This window comes from Micrasema longulum, unplaced genomic scaffold, assembly GCF_059751315.1.
Source record: "Micrasema longulum isolate JH-2025_06_02 unplaced genomic scaffold, ASM5975131v1 h1tg001635l, whole genome shotgun sequence".
Lineage (NCBI taxonomy): Eukaryota > Metazoa > Arthropoda > Insecta > Trichoptera > Brachycentridae > Micrasema > Micrasema longulum.
In genome coordinates, this window is record NW_028278815.1 from 802359 (window position 1) to 828899 (window position 26541).

The 26541-nt window shown below is 33.3% G+C and overlaps 1 protein-coding gene and 1 long non-coding RNA gene across 11 annotated transcripts in view; one reads left to right on the forward strand and one right to left on the reverse strand.

Annotated features, from left to right (window-relative positions):
* The window catches only part of klar (klarsicht), a 732252-nt gene that overhangs the window by 660312 nt on the left and 45399 nt on the right, over positions 1–26541 (forward strand). For all 10 annotated transcript variants that reach the window (XM_088237010.1, XM_088237009.1, XM_088237011.1 and 7 more), the window contains 8 exons: positions 946–1198; positions 2158–2834; positions 3250–3414; positions 3959–4243; positions 7272–7564; positions 8739–9120; positions 10433–11365; positions 12793–12898. In XM_088237010.1, the coding sequence (XP_088093136.1) occupies positions 946–1198; positions 2158–2834; positions 3250–3414; positions 3959–4243; positions 7272–7564; positions 8739–9120; positions 10433–11365; positions 12793–12898 (3094 nt within the window). The remainder of the gene's footprint in view (positions 1–945; positions 1199–2157; positions 2835–3249; positions 3415–3958; positions 4244–7271; positions 7565–8738; positions 9121–10432; positions 11366–12792; positions 12899–26541) is intronic.
* LOC148274505 (uncharacterized) overlaps positions 1–26541 on the reverse strand; it is a 152678-nt gene that overhangs the window by 97941 nt on the left and 28196 nt on the right. The window lies entirely within an intron of this gene.

Below are 26541 nucleotides of genomic sequence, written 5' to 3' on the forward strand. Positions count from 1 at the left end.
ATAAATAATTTCGTAAAACAGTAAAAGTGTACCGACACAGAAAATTGCACTCTTTCTTGAAAATAATAACCAAATCGTTTCAGTTTTGGGGTGTGGAAAATAGAACAGCGAAATGTCGATTTTAGTCAGACAAAATTAGTCCGACAAGCAGTTGTCTTTTTCGCACAGTATCAGGGAGGCGTTTGCGAGAGAGTGTCAGAAAAACAATATTCAACCACCTATTCATCAAAATTGTCTGGCATCATATATCCTCTTAAAAACTTACAAATAAAAACAGTTTTTTTTTCTTTCTTGGCCTGATCCACTCATCAATCTATTAATCAAGTATTTATCTATCCAGTTTTATTTATTTCAAAACTTAAAATACAAAAAATGTACTTCGGCCGGCTTATTGCTAAAAGCAATACCTTTGAAACAACCTTTTAATTTCCATAGTAAATTTTCCCAATAAGTTTACATTGCGAGCCATTATAATAACAATGTAAATTCAAAAAATAAAAAAACGCAAATCTTTTGAAATAATAAATTACCGGTTGTTAAAGCTAATTTTTTAAATTGTTTTTGCAATGTACTGATCTGAAAAGAGGCCCAAGACCTTTAAAGCAGATCTGGATAAGTGGGTGACAATAATAATGGATAAGTGGTGGGGTTTTTTAATGTTATAATAACAATATTTGGTGAATTAAAAAAAAATCCGGACAAATATATACTTATGTACTGAATTTAATCAAGATTTATGTTTTAACAGTCACAAGAATTTCTTGTTATTGAAATTATATAACTCTTTTTTCTATGTTTGTTTTCAATCCTTTAAATTATTTTAAGCCAAGGTGTTAAATATTATAAGTATTACCAGTATCTTGTCTGTTGACCCAAAGTGGCAATTAAAGTTTGATCTGAACAATATTGTATTCAAGTATTAAAATACCATTTTTTAATTTCCAGGATGACAACGATGACTGCAATGATATAGGATCCTCCTTCAACCAAATATCAACCGGCTCGGAAGCTGACACGGAGGGTTCTATCGCTGATGATGATGCAATAATGGCGTCACTTCCTCTCTGTGACGGAATATTGGACGAACATAATCTTGAAATGCCAGTTCTTGATGAAATCAATGGCGGAGAATCAGAAGTCATAAATGGTCACGACCAGGTTGTCACGGAGGCAGTTTTAGATTGTGTGGATGGATTAGGTACAAATCTATATACATACTTTGTTATTATATTAACTTTTCGTTCAGGTTTTTTAATTATCCTTTTGATTTGTTATTACATACGTCTAGATGTTTTGAGGCTTCTTCAAATATCTAAATCTCTAAGAAGATAATATTAGATGTTAACATAAGTTATAGCAGTTTTTTTTCAAATTTAAAAATGAGCACCAAAAGTAAAACAAAATGATAAAGAAAATTTTCTGTTCTACAAGGTATCGTGTTTGCTTTTACGTTACCTATATTATTTAATTTAATTACAAGCCTTTAAAATGGAATGTCAAGTAGATAAAAGTGAGCATTTTTGACTCTTCCTTCTGTTCGCATTCAATCGAAGGAATAAAGGATAAAACAAATAAGGAAAATACATTATTGATTTTGTTGCATTTTTTATTGTGTCCCTTATCTTCATTTGGAAAAAAGCAGACACAGCTTATGTTAACAACCATATTTATGAAAAAGGTTTTGAATGAATTTTTCATGGAAGTTTTCGAGAAAGGCGTTCTTATTTAATACCGACCCCGATAAATCTCCTTTATTATTTTACAACAAATTAGTAAATAATATATTCTCCTTATTTGTTTTCTCCTTTTATCCTTTGATTGAACGCAAACTGGAGGTGTCGAAAAAGTTCACTTTCTTCTACTTGACATTCCATGTTGAAGGCTAGAAATAAAATCTAATAATATATGCAACGTAATAGCAAACACAATATCTTGTATAGCAGAAAATTTTCTTTAGAATGACAGATAGCCTTTACCATTTTGTTTTACTTTTGGTGCTCATTTTTAAATTTTGAAAAATGCGAACAAAACTTATGTTAGCACTCAAAACCATATTGTGTTTTTTTTTGTAACAAAAAGCACGTCAAAAGTTACAGTACTGTTTTTTATTGATACCTTTTTAAGGCTTTTGTCAAATGTTATATTTTTTCATTTCAGAACCTGAAAATTTGAACGCTTCCTTTTATGAAGATCAGCCAACTCCGGTAACCGTTGTAAAGCGTCCTAAGAAGGTTAACGAATCAAAGTTCACATCATCGAACCGCAAATCCAAGAACTTGGCGGTGTACTATTTCAAACATCCTGATACGGAATCTGACACCCAAATGATATCTGGAGCATCCGGCACTGATGACAAGTCCCAAGAAGAGACATCTGAAGACGAGTGGACCTACACAGTGTGCGAAAAAGATAACAATACTGAAAATACAGACATAATGACTTCATCCCTCGAACAAATCGAAGAAATAAAGGACTCTGAAGAAAAAACAAACACCTTTGTAAGGAAACTGGATTTTGATGACGATCCCACTAATGAAGCCAAACTAGACCAAGTTAAGATGATTACCGAAATCAAATCAGCACCGGAAAATATTCGCCGATTGGTAAATCAAGCAGACGAAATGGTCCAGAAAAAGGCGCAAGAGATGAACAACATATCTCTTGGATTACCGAAAACAGTGCAAAAGAAATCAAAATTGGTACGGAATTTCAAACCTTTGAACTTGAATGATTCCTCAAAAACCGGTTTTCAAAACCAGAATAAAATGTCTCGTATCAAGGAATGGCTTCAACAGAATACTCCGGATGATTTGTCATCAGAATCTTCGCAACAAGTAAGTCTGACGAATTTAAATTATTTAAAACTATATTAACATGATTTCTTCCAATAAACTGTCATCCTATCGACAAATTACTGACATTTAGTATGATGCAGTCTACGAAATTAAAATTAACCTTTTCTATAACTATTATTGCAATCTGAGTATCTTATGTTTATTGAATTGCTTTATTCATAATTAAATACTAAGATTACACTCATACCACTTCCAACTAATTAATGGGCAAAAAATGGCTACAAGAAAGGCACAGGCAGAGCATAAATATCAACTCTAAAAATGTTTGGTTTTAGTTCTTGCCTTTTATTTAACGTTTTTCGGCAGTTTGCCGTGATTTATTACCTTATTAGGCTTGATAATATTGTATTATATTCATTATTTACCCTTGTAAATCAGTTTTTTTTCTTTATAGGTTTTGGATAGTTGCGATGCATCAGGTGAATACACTACGGGAGACAGCGACCGCCAATCGGTCACATCAGAGGAATTGTCTCCAAGTGTTGCCACATACTGCAATGTTACTTCTTCCCAGGAACACAGTATCAATGCGGCTACACCAACCAACCACAGCACCAAGGTATTATTCATTCTTAAATATTCATGATTGTAGTACTGATTATAAACTCCCTTTGTGGATTGAATAATTAAGGAAAATTAGTTTATTTTGTCTACGATATGGTTTTGTTATTTGAGGCTCGTGACTGGAATTCTGAATTCTGTTTTTCAGATAGCAAACTTTGATATAAACATGATTAAATGTTTGAATGGTAATTATCTAACACTTAACACATTTTATGCAGGCATCGCTACAATGTGACAGGTTAACATAGTGGGTAAAAATCAAATAATTAATACTTCTATAAAAATCGCTATAACTTCCTAAAATATGAATTATTTTTTAAGAAAATTTTAAATACACACTCACCATAAGCACCAATCGGGCGAGCGGGTAGAACAATATTTTCCGCTTAAGTGTGATAAATGTGACATTATTTGCGAATCAATAAAATAAATAAACATCACATAAAATTTTGCTGTCTTTCTAGCCAATGTTTACAATAAAATGACTTGAAGGTTGGTTCATATGGTTCACTATGATTAAAAACATTTATTATTCCTAGGTGATTCTCCGTGGAAAGCGCAATAGCTCTCAGGGTACCAGACCCTGGTCTGTTTCCTGCCTCTCGCAACTGTCCTACGCCGCTAAGGAGACGTCTGCTTCTGCCCTCAACACTCCGACAACCGACGCGATGCAGACAGACGTACGACCGATGTACGGTCGCACTTCCGGAATGTCCATATCGGAATCTGCCCTGAACACCCTCGCCGGCACGCCCAACATACGTGGCCATCCTGCCAACGACAAGTTCCAAGGAAGCTCCAGCAGTGTGAAGACCACTATTCAGGTTTGTGTAGATTGAAATTAATTATTATTACAAACCAAACCCGAAAACATCACTCCCTTGCTCCGTAGGAGTCGGCAGAGATGATAGAATTTTGCGTACAATCCTCGCTTCCTCTGCATTTGTTCATCTTTTCACACATGCTTGCTGATTATTCCAACTTTTGACATGTCCAAGTACTTGTTGTATTTGGTCACGCCACGTCTTTTTTGGTCTTTTTCATTTTCTGCATCTATCAATATTCTCATTGTAAATATTTTGAATTGTTCTTTTGTTGTCTATTCACTCTACATGTTCTGACCAACGCAACCTTTCTTGATTTTGTTGAATTATTACTTTCAATTTATTAACAAATAGTAATAATAATACATTTCTTCCATTTTCTACTTAGCTTTTATCCTTATAATCTGCATAACATCTCCCAACCAACACCCTGGTTACAAACCCTGTTTCAAGCCAAGAATAGAATACATTACATGAAAAAAAAGTTAGACATTAATATTAAATTATCATTAATTTGTTACAAATAAATTTAATGTATAGTTTCCAAGATGTATATCCCCACAGGCACAATATTACATTAATGTTTACATCTATAAATAAATTATTGGTCTCTTATTATAGAAATAAAAGACTAGTGATACTTTAATCCACAAATTTGGAAAATCCAGTGACCGGTTTCATCGCTTTTGCGACATCTTCGAGACTGGTATCTTTATTAAGAAATGAATGTATTTATACAAAACAGAGGTAAAGATAGAGAATTCAAAATTTTATGAGAGTAAATTAAATTAAATTAATTTTGTCCCAAGGATCATTAACGAAGTCTTTCAGGTTAACTAATGAGTTGATATAATTTCTAATGAGTTTTAGTATTTATAGATATTATTTTTAACTGTCTCGTCCTTCTTGAGTTTGATATCTGTCAATTGAAACACTTGGTTAATGATCCTTAAGACAAAAATAATTTAATTTAATCTACTCTCATATAATTTTGAATTCTCTATCCTCACCTCTGTTTTGTATAAATACATTGAATTTCTTAATAAAGATACCAGTCTTGAAGATGTCGCGAAAGCGATGAAACCGGTCTCTGGATATTCCAAATTTGTGGATTTTATCACTCATCTTTTATTTCCATAATAAATTACAATGAACTTCCATCAAGAATTTTCACTTACAAACTTAAATGTTTTAAATTATTTGTCAGTAAAATCTCTACTCTGGTATAACTTAATTTGCCAGCATGTTTAATAAATATGGCAAACAGACACTGCAATACCTACCAGGGGCAAATCGTCCAAATAAGTGATTATGCACAGCTTACCATTATAATTGATATTCCATAATAATGTTTTATCGTAACCATGTTTAAGGGAAAATAATTTAAATATGTTATAAATCACCACCACCGTTTATATCTTCCTTCAAAAAATATCTATAAAGTGAGCCCAGTGCCCAGTCAGTTCTCAGTGAACGATGAAACTAGCCTTTCATACAACCTTCAACCCAAGTCAGGTTTTTAAGTACTAAAATAAGCTTGCAAATTACAAATAATATTTGAAGATTCTCTATTTGAAAACTTGTATTTTGAACATTATTTCCGAAGGACTATTTTTCTTTGATAGGATAAAGTTGACATATTATGTATCACATAGGACATGTAGTGTTCACAGTGGCCATTTTTGGCATTATTATTTTAAAAGGAATCGGCCGGTGCTTAGTGTTAACATTTATATCATGATGGAAATATCTGCTCAATGTCATTTTGGTATTTTTTAATAAACTTTTGTACAAGTATTGTATTGATAGTGTAGAATAAAGCTACGTATATCACGTGGTTAGTAATAATTGTTTTAGAGTAGATTTGATAGAGTAGAGATAGTAGAGATAGAGTAGAGATAGTAGAGATAGAGTAGAGTTAATTTTTGTAGATTACCTATAAAATAAATCACGGCTCGCCACTGATACCTGCAATATGTGTCATGCTACAGAACAAAATAAGGAATAGTGTGTTGAATGCAGAGGTGAAACCAATGCTCATATGAAGCCTACGTAGATGATTAAGAAAATTTTCTTATGATGACTTGTTAAATAAAAGATTATGAGTGTAGGTTCATTATTAGATACATATGTTTTGATAAGAATCTGCTGATGAATTACAGTTTGCAATTCCGCAGGATCTTAATATTAAAATATGTTTGTAAATATTTTTGAAATAAATAAACAAAAAGACTTCATGCTATAAAATGAAGCCTTACTTGTTTGTGCGTACTGTTTTAACCGCTTTCATTTTTACACCCGTATGGCTTATATTTAACTTACTTTTTCAATGTTACAACTATTAAGATTTATTGCAATTTATATACACTGGAACCTCTTTTTATTTATTTATTTATTTTTGCACCACAACAGGCCACGAGGCCCAATTACAGTGGTGAATTACATCACAGAGCACCCAGGCTTGAGAAAAATCACATTTTTAATTTTTCGTGTTCTCACCGGGAATCGAACCCGGAACCTTCCGTGCGTTAGTCAAGCGTCTTGACCACTACACCACAGAGGCCGCCTAGGGATACATTCCACTGTGTAAAAAAAAACTTTCTAAAGAAGAAAAATGGATAGGTTTCCTTGTTCATTCAATCATTTCGAGATTTAAAAAGATGAAATTCTTTTCTATTTATTGCACCATAATTTGATTAAAAAATACTACGGGACAACAAAATACTTAAAAAAATAATTTTAAAGATTTTTCACTATGTCCCTTCCCTTACCTTGAATACCTAAATCATATCATTATATTACGCATTGTTATTTAGCAAATTAATGTTAATTTTTTTGTTTATTCAATTTTTGTGCAGTGTAAAATGAGGTTCCAGTGTACTCACCACAAGTTGCAAATAAGTTCAGTGGAAGTAGAAGAATTGTTGTAATTGTTAATTTTCTCGACAGCCATAGGATTGAGGGGACATAATCTTAATTTTTTTGCAACGTTACAAGTTATTTTTATCTATGTGTTTTTTCTCTTTAGGCTAATCTGTCAAGCTCCACTACCATAAACGAAGGTTGTGTCAACTGCTTCGAGAACATTGCGGACAAGAAGTGTTCCATGAGGCGTAAACGTTTGAAATTTCGTCGAAGACACCAGGGGATCATATCCAGTGAGCTGGAAACCGAGGAGTTACGCTTGGCACAGATAGCAGCATCATCACGAGGCAACCGACTGGTGAAATCCTGCTCATTTTCCGGAAAGGACTCCATTACCCAGAAAGATTTCAAACATGATCGTTGCTCCAGTGACCCTTCATCGTCTAGAAAAAATAGGTAAAATTCTTTTATCTGTATGAAAATTCTTAATAAACTGCTTAACCTCTGAGTATAGACGAAACATTTAGTCTGTGTAATAATTTACTTTTAAGAGAATGGGGGCAACCATTTGTACATTTCAAAAAATATTACGAGTTTTGTCCAAATCTTTGTAGATATGGAAATCTCTCACACGTCTATAAAGGTTTAGGCTCTTTTACTTCACAAAAGTCAACAGATGGAAGAGTTGAGGAAATATGGATGTTTAAACAAGGCAGAATGGTGAATGATAGTGGCCACTTAAACAAGCCAATGGCGGGTCATAAGCCCTATAAATGCCTAGAATTCCATATTCCTTCTGAAAAATGTTTTTCCTCTGTTGCATTTTAAAAACATGTTTTTTGTAAGTAATCAATAATATTTCACATTGTGTTTTGGTAGAAGACCTCATTAAAGGGGAAAAAAATGTTATGGTGCTGACTCTTATCATCAGTTTCATTGTTAAGGTAGGATTGCATTGTTCTCGCGTGTTGTGGAGTGATGTGTTGGGGAGCCGTCTGGCGTGTATCGTCTCTGGATATTGTATGGGCAGAATTACATTGCTCTTGTGCATTGCATCGAGGCGCCATGATACAACAGACTAGAGCATTGTAATTCTGCCCATAAGATAATGTAATCTTGCCTTTCGACAAACTCTTCCAAATAAGTAAATTCATAAATACAATAAATTTTCTACTATTTAATATTTCAGTCTTTTTTGTAAAGTCGATTCTGCTAGCAATTATACCTTTACGGCTAATCATATTCCCTTTGTCATATTTCATTATCGATTATAAGTAATGCTTAGTGACAAAAATATTTTTTGTTTATTAGTTTAACAGCAATTTTTTAAAATGTTTTGCTTTTGAATAAATGTCCGTATTCTAATGTCTATATTCTAAAATTTACCTATCTGTAAATATGATTTTTTCTTTCACCGTTAACTGTATAGTTTTATGAACTGTTCTAAAGCTGTGTAATCTATTAAATCTTGTCATATTTCTGTACTTTTTTTTAAACCTTTAGTATTTAAATAGAAAGTCTCTTTAAATTACTCAGACAAAATATTTGTGCACATTCTAAATGTCTCATTTATGCAAAATTTTAAATCAATGTAACGGTATTATATAATTTTTCTTTTCTTTTTTGATAGATTCGACACGACTTCAACATCCGGCAATGACAGCGAAGAAGAAATCCGAAGTAGAAGACTACCGAACGATTTGGCAGTCAGCACCGACCAAACCATCCACGCATCGGCCTCCGAAGACCAGACCCTCGATGGAAGTACGGATCACATGTCAGAAGTGACGCCGAACTTCAAGATTGGTCCGGAAGGCGGTTCCGTTAGACCGAGACTTCCGTTGCTCAACATGGATAGGGAGAGAGCTTCCCTTCTGGGGATGGAGATTGTGGAACGATCAGTTCTTGCGGAGACACCCGTGGATAGAGATTCAGATGTGGACAGGAGCATTCAAACTGCTGGTACTGAAGAGCATAGCTCCTTCTCTGAACAAGCTTGGGATTTTTATCAGGTTTGTTAAAATGTTTCAAATATAATTTAAAACATCAAAAATTCATATATTTTTTTCCATCTGTGAACTGATTTATAAAACAACTACCTTGGTAAAAAAATGCGGAATCACATAAATGGTGGTAATGAATTAAACATTAAGGTACTTGTAATCTACTTTTTAATGCTTTACTACTGTACATATTGATTTATAAATTGTCAAAAGTCAACTAAAAAAAATTACAGTTTTAAATTAAAAATGCCATTCGAAGCGTAAAATAATGTTCTTTAAGAGGCGAGATTTACCATGGTAACTTAGTTAAAAACAAGTTGCGTAAATTCAAATAATTTGTTTTTTGCTATGTGACTTTTTATTATTATATATTAAAACATCCAAAAAAAAAAAAATTTCTTTAAATGAAAATTCGTTTTTGACCACATTGTTATTTTTTTTTGTTAAGTATAAAATAAATTTTTGGTGTTCTTGTAATTTACCCAAATATTGGAATTTTGGTGACCATTTTTAACGAGTTGTAAAATAACTCACTATTAGAAAATGGAAATCAAGTTGGGTTAGAGTGGAGTTCGGACCTCTGATCCGTGATTCCGCAACACTAGCCACGGGACCACAACCCGATTCAATAATAATAATTTTATTTATTTATTTATTATTTCACGTTTTACATAAAACTTTTTTTTTAATATGAATACTTCACTGGGCGCTACCCGTGTTGAGGCATTCATTTACATGATTTAATATATTATACTTATAGCGTCTAAAAAATATAAATAAAATACATAAAAAATATTACATATTCACATTTAAATCCACGCTATCCATTATTTCTAATATTTCCTTCATTTCAGTTTCAAAGTTATCATAACACCCACAAGTTAAAATTTAAAAAAAATGTTTTCTGGTGAAAACATTTACATAATTTCATTTACTAGATATTTTCTTTACGAAATCTCATCCATTGAAACAATTTAAAGGAACTATTATGGTTCCATGAGTATGTATCATGTCTAAAAAATGTTGAAAAAACTTTTGTTGGGTCAAACATTCAAAGTGATTTTTCTCAGTATAGTTAGTAATTCATTTTGAGGGTATTACCAGTTTACCTACGATTTATATGTTGAGTTTATTGGAAAATTAGACAGCATTATTTATTTTGTATATATATTTTTTGTGATGCATACTTGTATTTTCAGCATTAAACACTTCTTTTTATCATACTAAATTTTCTAACTCCATGACATTTTGTATATTATGCCTTCGATTATTCTACTGGTATATTTTTTGCCATTCAATAATTTGTTTTTTGTTGTTCCAGGAGAAGTATCAGTCAGAAGCATATTCTGAAGCACCCGACTCTGACGCTGCGCGTCGCCTTCTGGAATTTGGTGATGATTATAGAAACTTCTTAGACTCACAATCAGACTGCTGCTCCAGCCTGTCCGCCCACCCCGACCCCAGTCCTCTCATGAACCGCAGAAGAGCGGCGATGCAAAATTACTCTCCGACAAACACTGAAAACCGCAAAAACGCAATCAACAAAGGTTCCTTCGATTCCCCCGAATATGGATCGTTCGGTAGAAGAAGTAAGAAATCTTCTACGTCTAGTTTTGATCGGAAAAAGTCTTTAATGGACAGCTTGGAACGATCGAAGCGCAGTCCTGGAACAGAAAGCGATAGAATCAAACGAGCCAAAAAGATACTTAGCGATAGTCTGGAGCGAAAAAACACAAAACGCTCTTCAATATCCGATGGGGATAACCTCAACGATCAACGCAGAAAATATACATCGAGTAACTCCACTAGCAGCGATTTATACAATTCCTCTTTGGAGTATCAATACGTGAAGCAGGCCACAAATGGCAATAAGCCAGATATACTAGATTCTCTGAGTCGACGAACCCGCAAAGCATCGTGCGATTCTAACAAGAGCGGATCCGACGAGTCTAACTCTCGGCTCCAGGATTCTAGTCTCAACAGTAGCGTAGAGTCTCCTACGAGAAGGAAGAGACTGTCCGTTGACGCTGATGCCGCATATGACAACAAGCACAAAAATTCTGCCAGGAGACGTGGATCGGGGCTGGCTCTCCTCCAAATGTCGGGATCTGAAAGAAGATGCGCAATGGATTCAGATTCTGACAACGACGATCTGAAGAATCTTCTGCAGCGTTCCCAGTCACAACTTGAAGATGCGGAAGCTGTATTAGCAAAAGACGAAGCAACGCCAGACCTTCTAGAAATTACTGAATATGTAAGATCGTTTGATACAGATGATTTAGCTTGTAATAAAGATGAGGTTTGCGCTTCCCAAGGGAGCGATGTTCCCGAGGGGGGAGAAGATAAAAGCGGCCGATTTGCCGCTCGGTTTTGTTTTGCTGTGGCCATTTTTTCTATTATAGTGTTTGTGTGTATGAATTCTTACAAATAATATTTAATTAATCTTTATTTACGTAATGCTAATGTTTGATCTTTTAAGTTTTTACTAATGTAAAAATTTTATAATGATATTCTTTGAAAGCGTGGTTAGTATGACAGACTAATTTTGATTTTGTGTGTTTTTTCTAACTCACTCTTTTTTATTTGTTTGGTTCTCTTCACTATATATTAATTTAATATTTTCGTATCTCCTTTTTTTGTTTCAATATGATAGTCCTTATTATACTCCAATATTTTCTTATATAATTATTTATATTATACTATAACAATATATATTATTTAAATATAACGACCCAGTGCCTTTTTAGAGGTAATTTTATACTTAGGAGATATTGAAAGTTGTGTTTTAATGTGATAGTAGAATTATTAATACAAATTAATACTATGTTTAATTTTATATTTCTGATGGTGCATAACTTTTTGAACTTCTTAGGAGAGTTGTAAATGGCACGCTGTAGAATAAAAGTTAATTAATCCTGAAATCCAGTTTATTATTTAAAACAGCTCTATGCAATGCCAGAGATTCGCCTAATTAAGTGTCTGCCGATAAAATTACAATCAAATAAAAGAATTTGGAAAACTAAATGTATTTTTGTTTTAGGAAATCTTGCATTTTGTGGTGCTGTATTATACCCCATTTATTCACAATCTTGTATTAAATAATAATTTATTCATCAAATAAATAATAAGCATAAATAATCCAATTGTTTTGACCATCGATAATAATTGATTTCATAGAAAAAACATAAAATATTTATGGTACCGTGGCCTATGGCAACAATCGCTTTGCTATCACAAAAGAAAATGGTCACGCTTCAAAAGGATTTGGCATTAATTAAAAAGTGAAAGTATAACACGCTTCGTAGCAATTAGAATCCGTGCCTTACTTGCTGACTGATCTGACGTAATAATAGTTAGTACCATAGACTAAAAGTGCTTCACGACTTGATTTTTTATTCGGCCAATCACATGCAAGGTACATAATGCTTCATTTTCTTTTCACACAACGCTTCTGTCTGCTTATTATCACATTTCAAATAATATCATTAGGACACTGTACTTATATCGTAATCTATGTAACTGGGTTCTTCTGCTAACTATCTTGTGTAAAAATAACTAATTTATCAAATATGTATTCAGTTTTATTTATTATTTTTAGCACTGTTTCCGCATTAGTAAATAGCACACACATATACGGTTCTTCATTGCTAACCATCCTAACCTAATAATAATTTTTCACAGAGAGATCTCTTGGCGACATGCGCTGAAAACATTCGCTGCATGGAAACAGTATTAGCGGGAGCTTGCGAAGGCGTTTTGTCAGCGGCTCAGCAGCGCGAGATCAAAGGCAAGTCCCTAATAACAGTCATTCCTAATCAACACCTTTGTCATAATCAAATTTAACAATTTTATTATTTATTTTCAATTTGTCTTCATAAGTCACTTAAAATAAAAATTATCCTTTTTAATAGGGATATTTAGATTTTTTTTTTACATAACTTAATTTTTTTCAATGGCACTATGATTTTTATAGGATTATGTATCTGAGTAAAATTTGAGTGTGACGCTGTATAACTAACTGAAGCTGACAAAAACTGAAGAGAACATAGTCCAATTGTCACTTGTACAATTTGCCAAGTCAGAAATTTTATTCTGTTGGACATATGGCGGTCGGATTAGATTGACAAATGTTGTCGATATCAAATGTCAAATGGTTATACAATCAGTGGGAAAATGTGCCTCCAGTCAAACACCCCCGGGAGACTATCGCTAGCCAGCACTCACATCTTTTTCCACGTCAATCCCAAATGGTTGTCAATACATTTTTAATAGTGGATTTCGTATAGCACTTTCACATTGAATGATTTTTCAAATGTTTTTCCGTTTATTATTGGTCGTTGGAGAATTTCTAGTTCTTACAAGGAATCTATTTCCAGTTTCCACAGTGCAGGTTTTAACTGAAAAACTTCAAAGGTAAGCTTTGACTATACCAGTGAATATTAAAACGCTACATTTAATTACAGCAAAACCTTCTTCAAGGGAGCAATAAAAAAAACTGTAAAACTGAGGAAAACGCTAAAGTGAGGAAATGAAAAATGTATGAAAAAATAGGAATTACATAAAAATGATTTGCCACACTATGGTAAATAAAGGAAGACACTTAAACAAAAAGGTCAATTACACTGCACCTTCTTTGAATTTAGGTTAAGACAATAATTTATCCTTGATTAGTTGTTTACCTGTTTTTATTCATCATTCACGTGGCACACGCGGCGGCAAGCGGGCCGCGGCATTATTATTACGACATAATTGTGGCTTTTTTGACCCATCAAATGAATCCCGAAAATTTTTAAGCGTAAAACTGGGGTGATGAAAAATGTAAATAACGTTAATTGCCGGAATATTTGTATGAGAAAGTATGAAAAAAAATGGGTCCTGAACATTTCGGTGTAAAAAGCGGGAAAACGTAAAATCGAGGATCGTAAAAACGAGGTTTTACTGTATATGAATCGTAAAGTAGGTGCTAGTTACATATTTTATTTATTTTATACGGTAATTCAACAAATATACATACTAGTAAACATGCAATTTGAAGGTATTTGCCGATACAATTTCACATACCTGTATATCTTCAATTATAGAATTACACAAAATAGATAGATTTACATTTCTTTTTTTTTTTTTTTCAAATTCTCTTATATCAAGTAGTTATTTTTTTACCTTTTTTTCAATGTAGATATGGAATCTTCGCTCCCGGCTCAATTACTGTCAATATGTATTTTGAATTTCCTATAACATGGTAAGGGCTGGTTGTTTATAAACATCGGTAACTAAGCTTGATATCATTTTTAACAAATATTTAGAATACCAGCCGATTTTAGCTTTTTATAAGCGTTGGTAGCGATACCAGTCAGCTAAATAGTTACTACCCAATTTCGGCTGGTTAAATGCATTACGATCCTTTGCCTGACACTGACAAATGCTTTGACACATTTTTATTTGATTATTTTCGTTTGATGCTTAATTCATTTATGATGTGTGATTATTTCTTATATATTAATTACCATTTTCTTATATTTTTTTACATCGCATTGTATTAGGCAAAGACTGTGTAAATATAGAGTATACTTAAAACAATACAAATACACCAACGTCATTGACCAACCAGCAATCTTATATATATCGTCGGGTTTTTTAGGCGGTATTCTGAATCTTCTCTACCCCCTAGAGAGTGGTTAATTTAAGGATTTTATTTTTTTTAATGCGAAGAGACGAATTTGCTGCATATAATGGCCTCACCGATAACGTTAAATGATGTATAAAACTGTTTAAAAAAACTGAAAAAAAAACTAATACGGCTCGGTCAATTCAACCTAATTAGCTGTTTTGGGTAATGCTTAAGGTCGCAATTATGTTATAAAAGAAAATCGTCATGTTTGATTTCGCGTGTTCATATTATTTTTGACGTTTAATCATCAGTGTGGCCAGATATGAAACAAAGTGTAAACGCATGCCAAAAATAAAATTCTCAAAATTAATCACTTTCTAGGACGTAGAGAACATTCAGAATACCACCCTTGGCACAAGCTGCTAACTACATTTCACTAGTTGTGAGATATAGCACTTTTAAAGTTAAAAGCTCATCCCAAATAAAACTGCAAGCTGAATATTATAAAATATTATTTTGTATACTTTTATCTGCTTCTAAAATAAATATTATTTGATTCTATTTATGAAGACATCTCATTAAACAAATATATGTAGTTATCAACTTGTGCCAGAAAGCCGAGGATATTTTATTTTCATATTGGAATTTGGAATATTTGGAAAAACTCAAAATTATGACGTAAATTTGAATTTTGATTAAAATACCTAATGGTGAATGTCAGTTAACAACATTGGTTTATAAAACACACAAGCGTCATTTATCCGCACTTACGGAAGGTTGATAGATTGTTTATAAAACCAGCCCTGAATATAACTACTTTATTTCTAATTTTATTTTCATGTCTTCAACTTAAATGCTTACCTTATTGATGTTCTAATCATAGAATTAAGAATAGTCCAGAAGGAGCGTAGAATCATATTTGAATACATCGAAATGTGTTCAATAATTCCCCCACTATGCCTCACTTTCGCCTCGCGCATTCGTGTGCCGCCGCGTAATGTTGCACGATGGGAAAAAATATAATTATACCAAAAATGTAAGGTAAAAAAAAGCAATCTGTAAATTTCTCAAAAAATTTATTGTGCACGCGGAAATATTGATTGACACAACAGAATCAATAAGTAAAGGGTCATTTAATAAGAGTAATTGAATTATCGAACTTTAAAAAAATGGCTATTTTTATATCATTATAAATAATATTTGATGTTTTGAAGATAATGTCGGTCAAATGTCTACGATAGAGTTGTTTAATCCGAGATCCAATTTTCATTAGTTCTCTTATTAGATGAGCAAAGTGGGGTAAAAAAAAATACTACTCTGGCAACACTAACGAAATGTTCATTTTGTGTCTTCGACAATCTGACAGATGGAAAAATAATTCAATTTTTAAGTAATGCATTTGTTACGTACACATTCATTTGCTAATTACGCATGAAATGTGATTGCGTCCTGTTTCTTTAAGATCCTAGCAGTATTTCTACACTTTAAAAGGACAACACGGTATAGTTGAATTCAAATCAGGAGTTGCGTACTGAGCGACGTCCACAAAGAAACTAATGGGTCAAAACGTAAGCCTACTCATTTATGAATAGTTTAGTCGCCTTCTGTTTGATGTGCGTATGCGACTGGACTATTCTGGACTATTCTTAATTCTATGGTTCTAATAATAACTCAGTTTTAATAACACATGGCTCATTCTGTTTTCAAGCAACTTATGTTTTTTTATTATTTACTCAGATGCTTCAAAGTTTTATGTATCAAAGGCGCCTGCCGCCTATAAGAAAGAATTATAATAATGTATAAATCAACTCTCAATACATTGAACGTCCTGGCTTTAACAACCATCATAAAAAAATCTATGTGAATTTAAAAAATCTACATATATGGTTTGTATTTGTATCAGTTTAGCTCATTTTTATGGTTTATAAGCAATTATTATTAACTTATTTTCATGGTTTAATATAATCTTTCCTTTTTTGTTTTTAAAATGTCCAAATAAGGTGTATTTGTTAAACTAATTTTATAGCCTTACCATAGCTTCTTTTACATTATGAAGTTTGAAAGTGTTTCCACAGTAATTGATTATTCCTCTCTCATTCTACTTAATTTTCTACCTTTGAATAAATTAAAACACCAGCTGTCTGTGATTGACAACCATTGAGATGAAATATTATTATATAATTACCTGGAATTAAAACTCTTCCAGTGCGACCATTCATTATTATTTCTCGTTGATAAAATTAGGAAAGAATCGGGTTGTGGTCTTGTGGCTAGTGTCTCGGACTCACGGCTCAAAGGTCCGTGGTTCAAATCCTACTCTACCCCAACTTGATTCCCATTTTCTAATAGTGAGTTATTTACAACTCGTTGAAAATGGTCCTCAAAATGAAATATATGGGTAAATTATAAGACCGCAAATATTTATTGAAAAAAAAAACACTTTAATTTTTCTTATTAAAATTCCTCTAAAGCTAGGGTTTCCTAGGACAGCGGTGCACGTATCTTAACGGCCGTACTGAACGGTGATGCGGTTGACAGCCGTCGTAACGGTGACTAGAGACTGGTTTTCTAGGAAAACGGCGTTATCAACACCATTTAACACCCTTTTCATACGACGGCTGTCAACCGCATCACCGTTCAGTACGGCCGTTAAGATACGTGCACCGCTGTCCTAGGAAATCCTAGCTTAACCTGCGTGAATTGCGTTGCCACAGACAAGAGTTGCATTTATGCAATGTCACATCATCCAAAAATGAAATATGTGACACTGATTATATTTTAAATATTTTATTTAGTCAGTTCGGTACAAAATAACATAAAGTATGAGCACAATACAGTAAACCCCCCTATAATGTTGAGATAGGTACCACGTTATCGGGGGGAACGTTATAGGGGAGACTTGAGCGCAGGATGACGCAATCTTCCCGGAACTTGCGGGCAGGGTAGTTCAACGTAACAGTTTAACGTTTTTTTTGTAAATAAGTATTATCTACATCGAGAGATAATGCGTACGGGTCCGGATGCCTCAGTGTAATGTTATATGTAAAGAAAAAGTGCGTACTTGAAAGTGAGTAAGGTTGACCATACCCCAAAACTGTCATAGTGCAGCACTAAAATTATAATAAGGCAGATTTTTTCTTCGTCAAAAAATTACATTATTTTATATAACAGTTTACAACCACTTCAAGAAGTTGATACCTAGTTGGTGCTAGTTAGCACTAATAATAATTATAAAAATAAAAAATATTTGCGTTCTTATGATTTACCCAAATAATTAATTTTGAGGGCCATTTCCAACGAGTTATGTATAACTTACTATTAGAAAAGGGAATCAAGTTGGGGTAGAGTGGTATTCGAACCACATACCTTTGGTTCGTGAGTCCGAGACACTAGCCCCAGGACCACAACCACACAATAATAATATCTCGTTCGTCAAATAAAGTGATGGGGACGAAATATTTGTCAAACAATGGCACACACTGTTAATAAATTATATAACACATTTTTACATGTTAAGTTTTAATAAAATAAAAAAGTGCATCGATTTACTTGATCCTAATTTATTCTATGTAGAACATATTCACTTGCCGATGAGTCATCAATGTTAGTTCCGCTGAACGTGTCTATCGAGGTCAAGGGACACGGACGTACTACGTTATACGGGGGACCACCGTTATAGGAAAAAACTTTATTATAGTGTACGTTATAGGGGGGTTTACTCTATAATAAAGTTCCGATAGTCGTAAGTTACATGGGTTGACAAGCGCTGACTTGTTATTGTTTTATCGACAAGGAGGTGATTAATGGCTACGCGTGGCCAAAGCAAATAAATGTGTAATGCTCCAGTCGGCCGAGTCCACGTTTCACTTCCATACATAAGTATTGAGACTAAAACTCCGTTGTGCGCTGCCAGTTTAGCTTCGATTTACACATTTTATTGGCAATTGCTGAGCTTAGTGCGCCGTTCATTTTGTTGCCTGCATTCACTCTCCTTTCAACATCTTTTTTTACTCTTCCATCTCTTGAAAACTTTTTTTTTTCATTTTAAAATTTTTGTTGTTGGACCAATGGTTGTGAACTGCTCTGCGTCATTGCCACAACACCTAGTTTCCTGTCAAACTCGCGGAGTGAAATTCAGTCATTCTCATCTCTCATTCAGTATTCAGTCGATCGCTGGCAGAGTTCGCGCCAGGTCGCGCTATCTGAGTTATTTTTATTTCGTTGCCCGCGTAACTCAAGGCCCCGTATTATGTGCACGATTCTCACGTCATACGCAATAATAACACAACAGACAGTAAAGTTTTGTATGTTTTGGATACAAATTTGAAAATAACGTCAGTAATGAATTTTACTTATTAGTGTAAAAGTGGCATAAGAATAAAAATTGTGTAGTTTTTGACAAATTTTAATGAATAAATAAATGACGTTTATTTGAGTTTTGGCGTAAAAGATTTTAGAATCGTAAATTCGATTGATTTAAGAAAAAAATATTTTTAATATTTCTGAATTATAATTGCGTAAATGATTTATTTTTTTTCTCTTAATTTTCATTTAAATACAGTGCGTTTGAATGTTAGAAGATTATGTTGATGTGTTAGTGTTTCTCGGTGAACCAAATTTAAAAACATACAATTTTTGCTTGTGTAAGCACGCACATTTGAATGATTTATATATTTTTTTGCTATGCACACATAAGCAAACATTCTTAAAGATCTAGATGGAATGTATGCAATTTTTATTTTCAAATCAAACAGTTCGGGTTGGCAGGAGGAAATTGCCTCAAGTCAATATGTCCGCCCTTACATGTATATATACATATATAAAGTGTTAATTTTTTAAATAAAATATATCAATATTAAACATTAGAATTATTTAAAATATTTTCAGTTGTTTTTAAGGATATATAATTATGTTGTAATTTATCAATCATATCTCTATCCGGACACTGTGGTGTATAGGGCACTATATTGGAACGCTACATACAGCATATCTCGATCAACTTGAGGTATATTTCGAAAATTGCGTCTTATAAATTGATTTTGAGAGTCCGATCAGTCTTACGCTTCAGAAACTTAATTAACTGAACTGAATTTAAATATTTAAAGCACTCTCTCTACATATCCGAACACCGCTTTAGCGTTTAACTGCTAGGTTTTAACCGAGGGTCTTCCTATCGGTTTCTTTAGAATGAAATATTGCAGTGTAAAAACACGTATTAGACAAATATTTTATGTCGTCCTTGCCAGAAATCGAACCCGGGACCTCGAGCATGGTAGGCGAAAGCACCAACCACCACAAACGCGCCACTTTACGAGGCGAACGTATCCCCTCTCGATTTCCTTTTCAGAATTTCTTAAGAGTAGCCATTTAGTCAAAAATACTCATCCAGGGTTCTGCCTCTATTACACAAACATAATAATTGTATTCTTCACCGCCCCCCCGGACACAGGCACTAAAATCTGTTGTTAAGGAGATGCGTCTTTGTTATTAATGCAGATGATTACATATTTTACGATTTTCCATTATCAAAATAATATAAATTCTTACTATGTTTTGAATTTAACATAGACGTATGTGATCACTTTACACAATGTAACCTTCATAACTCTGCTTATGTTTATTTCTTCAATTCTTCCGTCTGTAAACGCCTGAACTTTAATATCTTTCTCAAATAAGTTTTCATTTCTGTCACAATTCTCCCCATGTTTGGACACCCATATTTATTGTACTCACGTACAACTATCAGGTAGATAAAATATATCTTGTACTTTTATGTTTGGATGAGTTGTATTCACATCATAAATATTTTGGCGGCAAATCTATGTCCTACTTTTTAAAATAGAACTGTTGCGCGCTTGAAATTCGCGACCTTTTTTGCGCTTTTGTTTCGAATTTCGAATGTTTTGTTTCGTTTGAAACATATATCTTTAGTCTATGGTTGAAACTTTATACTAAACAAAAGAATGTAGTATTTGAGAGTGAAAATATTTAAAAAATGTTGATGTGTATTTGGTTACAGTAACATAACGTACATAATATTATATTGTGCCTATTTTTTTTCAAAACCTTGAAAGGGTCGACGGGGGGTTAAGCAAGAAACTATAAATGTTTCGCATCTAATATAAAGTTTATATTTGAAGCACTAACTCATAACTTCAATAAAGACAGTGGATTAAAAGTACTTCATGTTGAAAATAAAATATTAAAATTAGACAACTTAGAAATTAAAAAAGCGATTCATAATAAGAAAACAATAATTAATAACCAAATAAACGATATTTTTTTTAGTCCTCTCCTGTCTAACTTCGAAAATAATGATATCAAATTACCACCCGTGTAAGGAAAAAACGACTTGATTTATTGGGTCCATGTGTAGTATTTAGTGAACATGATAAAAATAAAAAAGGAATCAATTAATTAGTTACGTAAACCTCGACGAAGAAGCTTGTTTGCTTTGAAACCGGTCGGTGGAAAATAAAAATTAGTGGTTAAAAACAAAGTTGTTTTTATTTATTTTATTATTTAATATAATGTTTCTTTTGAAAACTATTCGTTTTTCATATACAACATTTTGCATATATACATACAATTATATAACAGTCCTACTGTTTTTGTTTTTCGCAGTTCCTCGATATGTGCATTATGTTTAAATGATGGGGCCACTGCAATAATGATAAATGTCCTATCAATGTACTTTCGAGATATTTGTTTTGAAAGTTTTAAACGGTTGATGCAAAACTTCGATTTCATGTTAAGATGGTGGTCGTTTTTGTCTATCGACATTCGTAATTACTGTCAACTATGGATGTGATGGTTAGGAATGACCATATTCTTAAAGGTGGGGGTCAGTGATATGCTTTAAGCTCCTGACGTCACTGCGACCTGTAAAGATCTATTGGGATGGGTCCCCGTGAATAGTTCTCGCTCTCCAAGCCCAGATCTATAAAGAGCCTGGGTATTGTGTGGAAGGCGAGAGTTCTCACTTTGCTAAATCTCCCCCTATCAGGAACGAAGGAGCACATGAAGCAAGTGAGGCTGAGCCTCATTAAGAAATCATTGCTATTCACCAGTACCTAATATGTATTTTAATTCGCATTATATCAACACATTATGAAGATAAAAAACTAGCAACCAATATAAAAATGTTTAAAGATGTCTACAAACATGGTCCGTACTGTGTTATTTACTATAGGTACCTACTTAACATTTACGCATATTATACTTATCCTTCACTAGGAAGAGCCTTACTTATAAACCTGATATTAAGTTACACCTAGGCACAGTGCAAGAATAACGATGGAAATACCATCCTTATTCCACCGCTATAATAAGAAGGATATTCCCATCCTTACTTTACCACTATACCCGGGCATAACTTTATACCAGGTTTATAAGTAAGGCCCTAAGCATTCTAGTCGTGTTGCTGCATTTGAAAAATTTTGCTAAGTTTTTGAGTGTGAAACGTGAATAAATTAAATTACGTATTTAATTTAAATTTAACATATTTTGGACATTCACTATTATTGCAGTGGACCCTTCGTATATTTAGTTCGATAATTTATTATAGTGCTATTTTTTAAATATTACCGTAAGGGCGCTGTGCAATAAATATCATTAGGTACTCTCAGGTAAAAATTCTGAAAAAGGAAATCGAGTGCGGATAAATCCGACTTGAGGGGTTTGGTGCATTCGCTTACCATGCTCGAGGTCCCGGGTTCGATTCCCGGCGGCCCTGCTGACTCCGACGTGAAATATTAGTTTTAAAGGTGGTTTAATACTGCAATATTTCGCTGTCCCTAGACTGGCACCGGAAGCGTAAGACGTGTCACCCTACCTTCCATGTTATGTAATTGATCCAGATACGCTGAAATTGGAGTTCCAAAGAAGTGCCGAAGATTATGATAAAGGATTATTAAAATTATTTACATAAATATTATACAGGTAAATCAAAATGATAAATCGGGTTGTGGTCCCGTGGGAGTATTGTGAACTCATGGGCCAAAGGTCCGTTCAAATCGTACTATACTACAACTCGATTTCCATTTTTCCACACAAGTTATTTACGACTTTTAGGAAATGGTCTGAAAATTTAAATATTTGAGCAAATAATAAGAACTCGGAGTATTTCCCTTCTTGTTAAAAAAAAAACAAAAAATTAGTCTGATGTATTTTGCCACGATTTAATATCTCTAGACTTTGATATCCATTTCTCAAATTGATTCGTTTCTGTTTTGCTTTTTCAATAGATTCCAATTCTAGGCGCTTACTTAGCTTATGACCTGTCATAGGTTAGTTTCAGTGGTCACTAAAGTGGCCAGTGTGTAAACACCGTGTAACATTCACTATTCTTCCCGTTTTTGAGCATCCAGATTATTTCTTTAATTTTTCATTCGTTGATTCCCTGGGGGGTTAAATCCAGGATTGTCTGCAATGATTTAGACACTCAAAACGTTGTAGAATTAACTGCTGTGCGGTGTAAAATTTATTCATTTTATTTGTTAATACATAACATAAGTACTGATATTATATAAAATAGTAACGTATCCCAAACTCCATAAGACCAAAAAAACACCTCTGAAGTGAAAAAAATATTACAATTCTTTGTACGACTTCGTATCAAAATATTTTAATATTTATGTAAAAATCTTATCCAAAGTGTTCTAATGTGCCAGTGTGAAATGCCTCAATTGGAGTTTTAAAACCGTAACTCAAGGGTTTTTAGTGAGTTTTCCTCAAGGTGTGTTATAACCTGAATTGTGCGCAATATGACGTCAGTTTCAGTTGGCACCACGCAAACAGAGGATGTGGGTGAGTTGTTCTCAGACCATTCCAGGTCTTAATATTTTAACGCACTCATAAAAAACCCGTTTAATTGTATCACCAATTAAAAACTCCGCGTAGAATTACATTTTATGCACCTATTAATTTAAAAATCAAGATTTATAATCGTGTTTGTTTTATTAATATTATTTCCTGCAGCGTGTTGTTAGTAACTCATGACAAGTAGATAGTAATCTACAATAAATAATATCGTAAAACTGAAATCAACTTACCCCTACGACTGAAATGGACGAAAAAACACGCCAGTTTGATATAAAACACTCGAAAAAAGTGGAGAAGATAAAGGTTTCAGCTCTTTTACTTCACAAAAGTCAACAGATAGAAGAGTTGAGGAAATGTGGATATACAAACATGGGCAGAATGGTGAATGTTACACAGTGTGTAAAGTGGCCACTTAAACCAGCCAATAAACGGTCATAAGCCCTGTAAATGCCTAGACTTTCATATTCCCTTCTCAAAAATGTTTTCCCTCTCTGTTGAAATAAATTTAAATATGAACAACTCCCTAGTGAGGAAATCCAGCCAGTCTGCAAGCATTTGGACATACTTTTGATATCTTTGGATATCAATATTTTTTAATATATCAACGGTACAACCAAAAAGGTGTTTATATCCGGATAAAAAATAAAATAATGGCCACTTATTTGAAATTTTATATTAACTAATGTTTTGATAGTATAAAATCGTCTACCGATCTGTAGTAAAGCTAGGGTTTCCTAGGACAGCGGTGCCCGTATCTTAACGGCCGTAGTGAACGGTGATGCGGTGGACAGCCGTCGTAGTGGTGACTAGAGAGTGGTTTTATTTTTTAACGGTGTTATCAACCCCCTTTTTATAGGAAACCACTCTCTAGTCACCGTTACGACGGCTGTGAACCGCATTAATGTTCACTACGGCCGTTAAAATACGGGCACCGCTGTCCTAGGAAACCCGAGCTTTAGCATGCAATAAAAATCACGCTGACTTTTACAGACCCGAGATAATTAAACTTGTTATTTTGTATGTATAGGTAATGTTTTGAGTATGTATTATTTACCTATGTTAATGGTTTTGATAAAAAAATTACTTGGTTAGATTTTGCTTCGTTTAATTTGACCAACAAACGCTTTCGCCCAAAAAGGCATCTTCAGAACCCCGATCACGGGAAGTTAACGGGTTGTGGTCCTGTGGCCAGTGTCTCGGACTCACGGACCAAAGGTCTGTGGTTCGGATCCCACTCTACCCCAACTTGATTCCATTTTCTAATAGCGAGTTATTTACAACTCGTTGAAAATGGCCCTCAATATTAAATATTTGGGTAAATCATAAGAACGCAAATATTTCTTTAAAAAAAAAAAACATTTATCTTTGATTTTATCTACAAAGTAAAATTTAGTTTTCTGTATAAAAAACATAAATGCATACAAATTTTTCTTCCAAACATGTTTAGTTATAGGTTACCGATGCAGATACTTTAAACGTTCATGCAAATATACTCATGTTCGTACACAAATATCGACTTTTCTTTATAGACAGTCGAAGATAACTCTGTTAACTTCCCAATGTAATCGGGGCCCAGGACTGGTTAAATTAACTATGGAGTTTTATCAAGAAAAATATTTTTAAAAAACATCAATAATATTGTCTTTATTTGTTTCTAAGCTGGTAAATGACAATAATATAATTGCTATTTTTAAAAATCATCAATTTATCTGAACGAATTTCGTCCGGTTTAAAAAACTTAAACTATTGTAAACATTCCAAATCCAACAATATGTTTCAATTTTATCCTTGATTTTAGTGGTTACGTTATAATGACGTCATTCTGACATCATCGTCTATTTTTAAATCTAAATCTTTGAAGAATATACTCTTAGAGTCCTGCTAGAATTTGTAAAAAGATCCGATTGTATGCACATACCTCTATTCTGTCCCGACTCCCGTCCAAGGACACTTTGATTAATATCTCGTTTTGTGTTGTCAGTAACCGCCCACTTTAATCCAATTCAAACTAGGTATAATTATAATTGCGTCGTTCTTAGTTTATAATATCGGAACTAGAGCATTTTACGTTGTATTCTAACTAGGCTAACTGCAAAACTAAATAGGTACATACAAATAAACTAGTTTTGGCCCATAACGGCTTAGTATTTTTTATGGTCATGTCGTTCATCCCAAGCAAAAACTCATTATTTGACAAAACAGCATTTTTGAACATTATCGTCATAATCATTCCCTTTCCGCGTCTTAAGATGCAATAAAAAATTGATCCAATCTATGTTATAAATTTTATATTTAAAGCACTTACTTTGTGGTTATTCATTATTATAAAATAAATAAAACAACTTTGTTTTTAACCTTGACGCAAACCTTGACGAATAAGCTTGTTTGCTTTGAAACCGGTCGGTGAAAAAAAAATAGTGGTTAAAAACAAAGTTATTTATTTTACGATCTATGTTATTTTATGGTGCCGTGTGGATTTTCACCATGGTGTGAAATGGGCCTCTGTAATGTAATGTATTTATTTTCGATAATTGTATAAATAAAATTTGATCACCTAGTTATACCTTGACTAATACAAAAATAATTTCAAAAACAAAACATTGTTACAAAATCCAAACGGTTTCCGATGACACTATATATAGGTAGATATGAGTGTTTGTTTTTAACAAAAATTATCGCCATCCCCCGAAACGATGCGATAGACCCATCATCCCTAATATCTTTTATGATACACATTATTTTAAGTTGCCTGAATTCTTGTTTTACCATCCCTAATTTCTTTTATGATACGGATTGTTTTGAGTTGCCTGGATTCTCGTTTTGGGGAGTCTGAAACCTTCACCTCCCCTCGTAGGGTAGCAATGAATTTCGTTATTACGCTGAACATCACTAAACATGCTTGTATTCGGGCAGTAATATATTTTTTAATTGAAATATCACCAAAGTATTTGATATTACTCTTTGCTTTACCGAAACCATGTTCCGTACTGTTAACATAT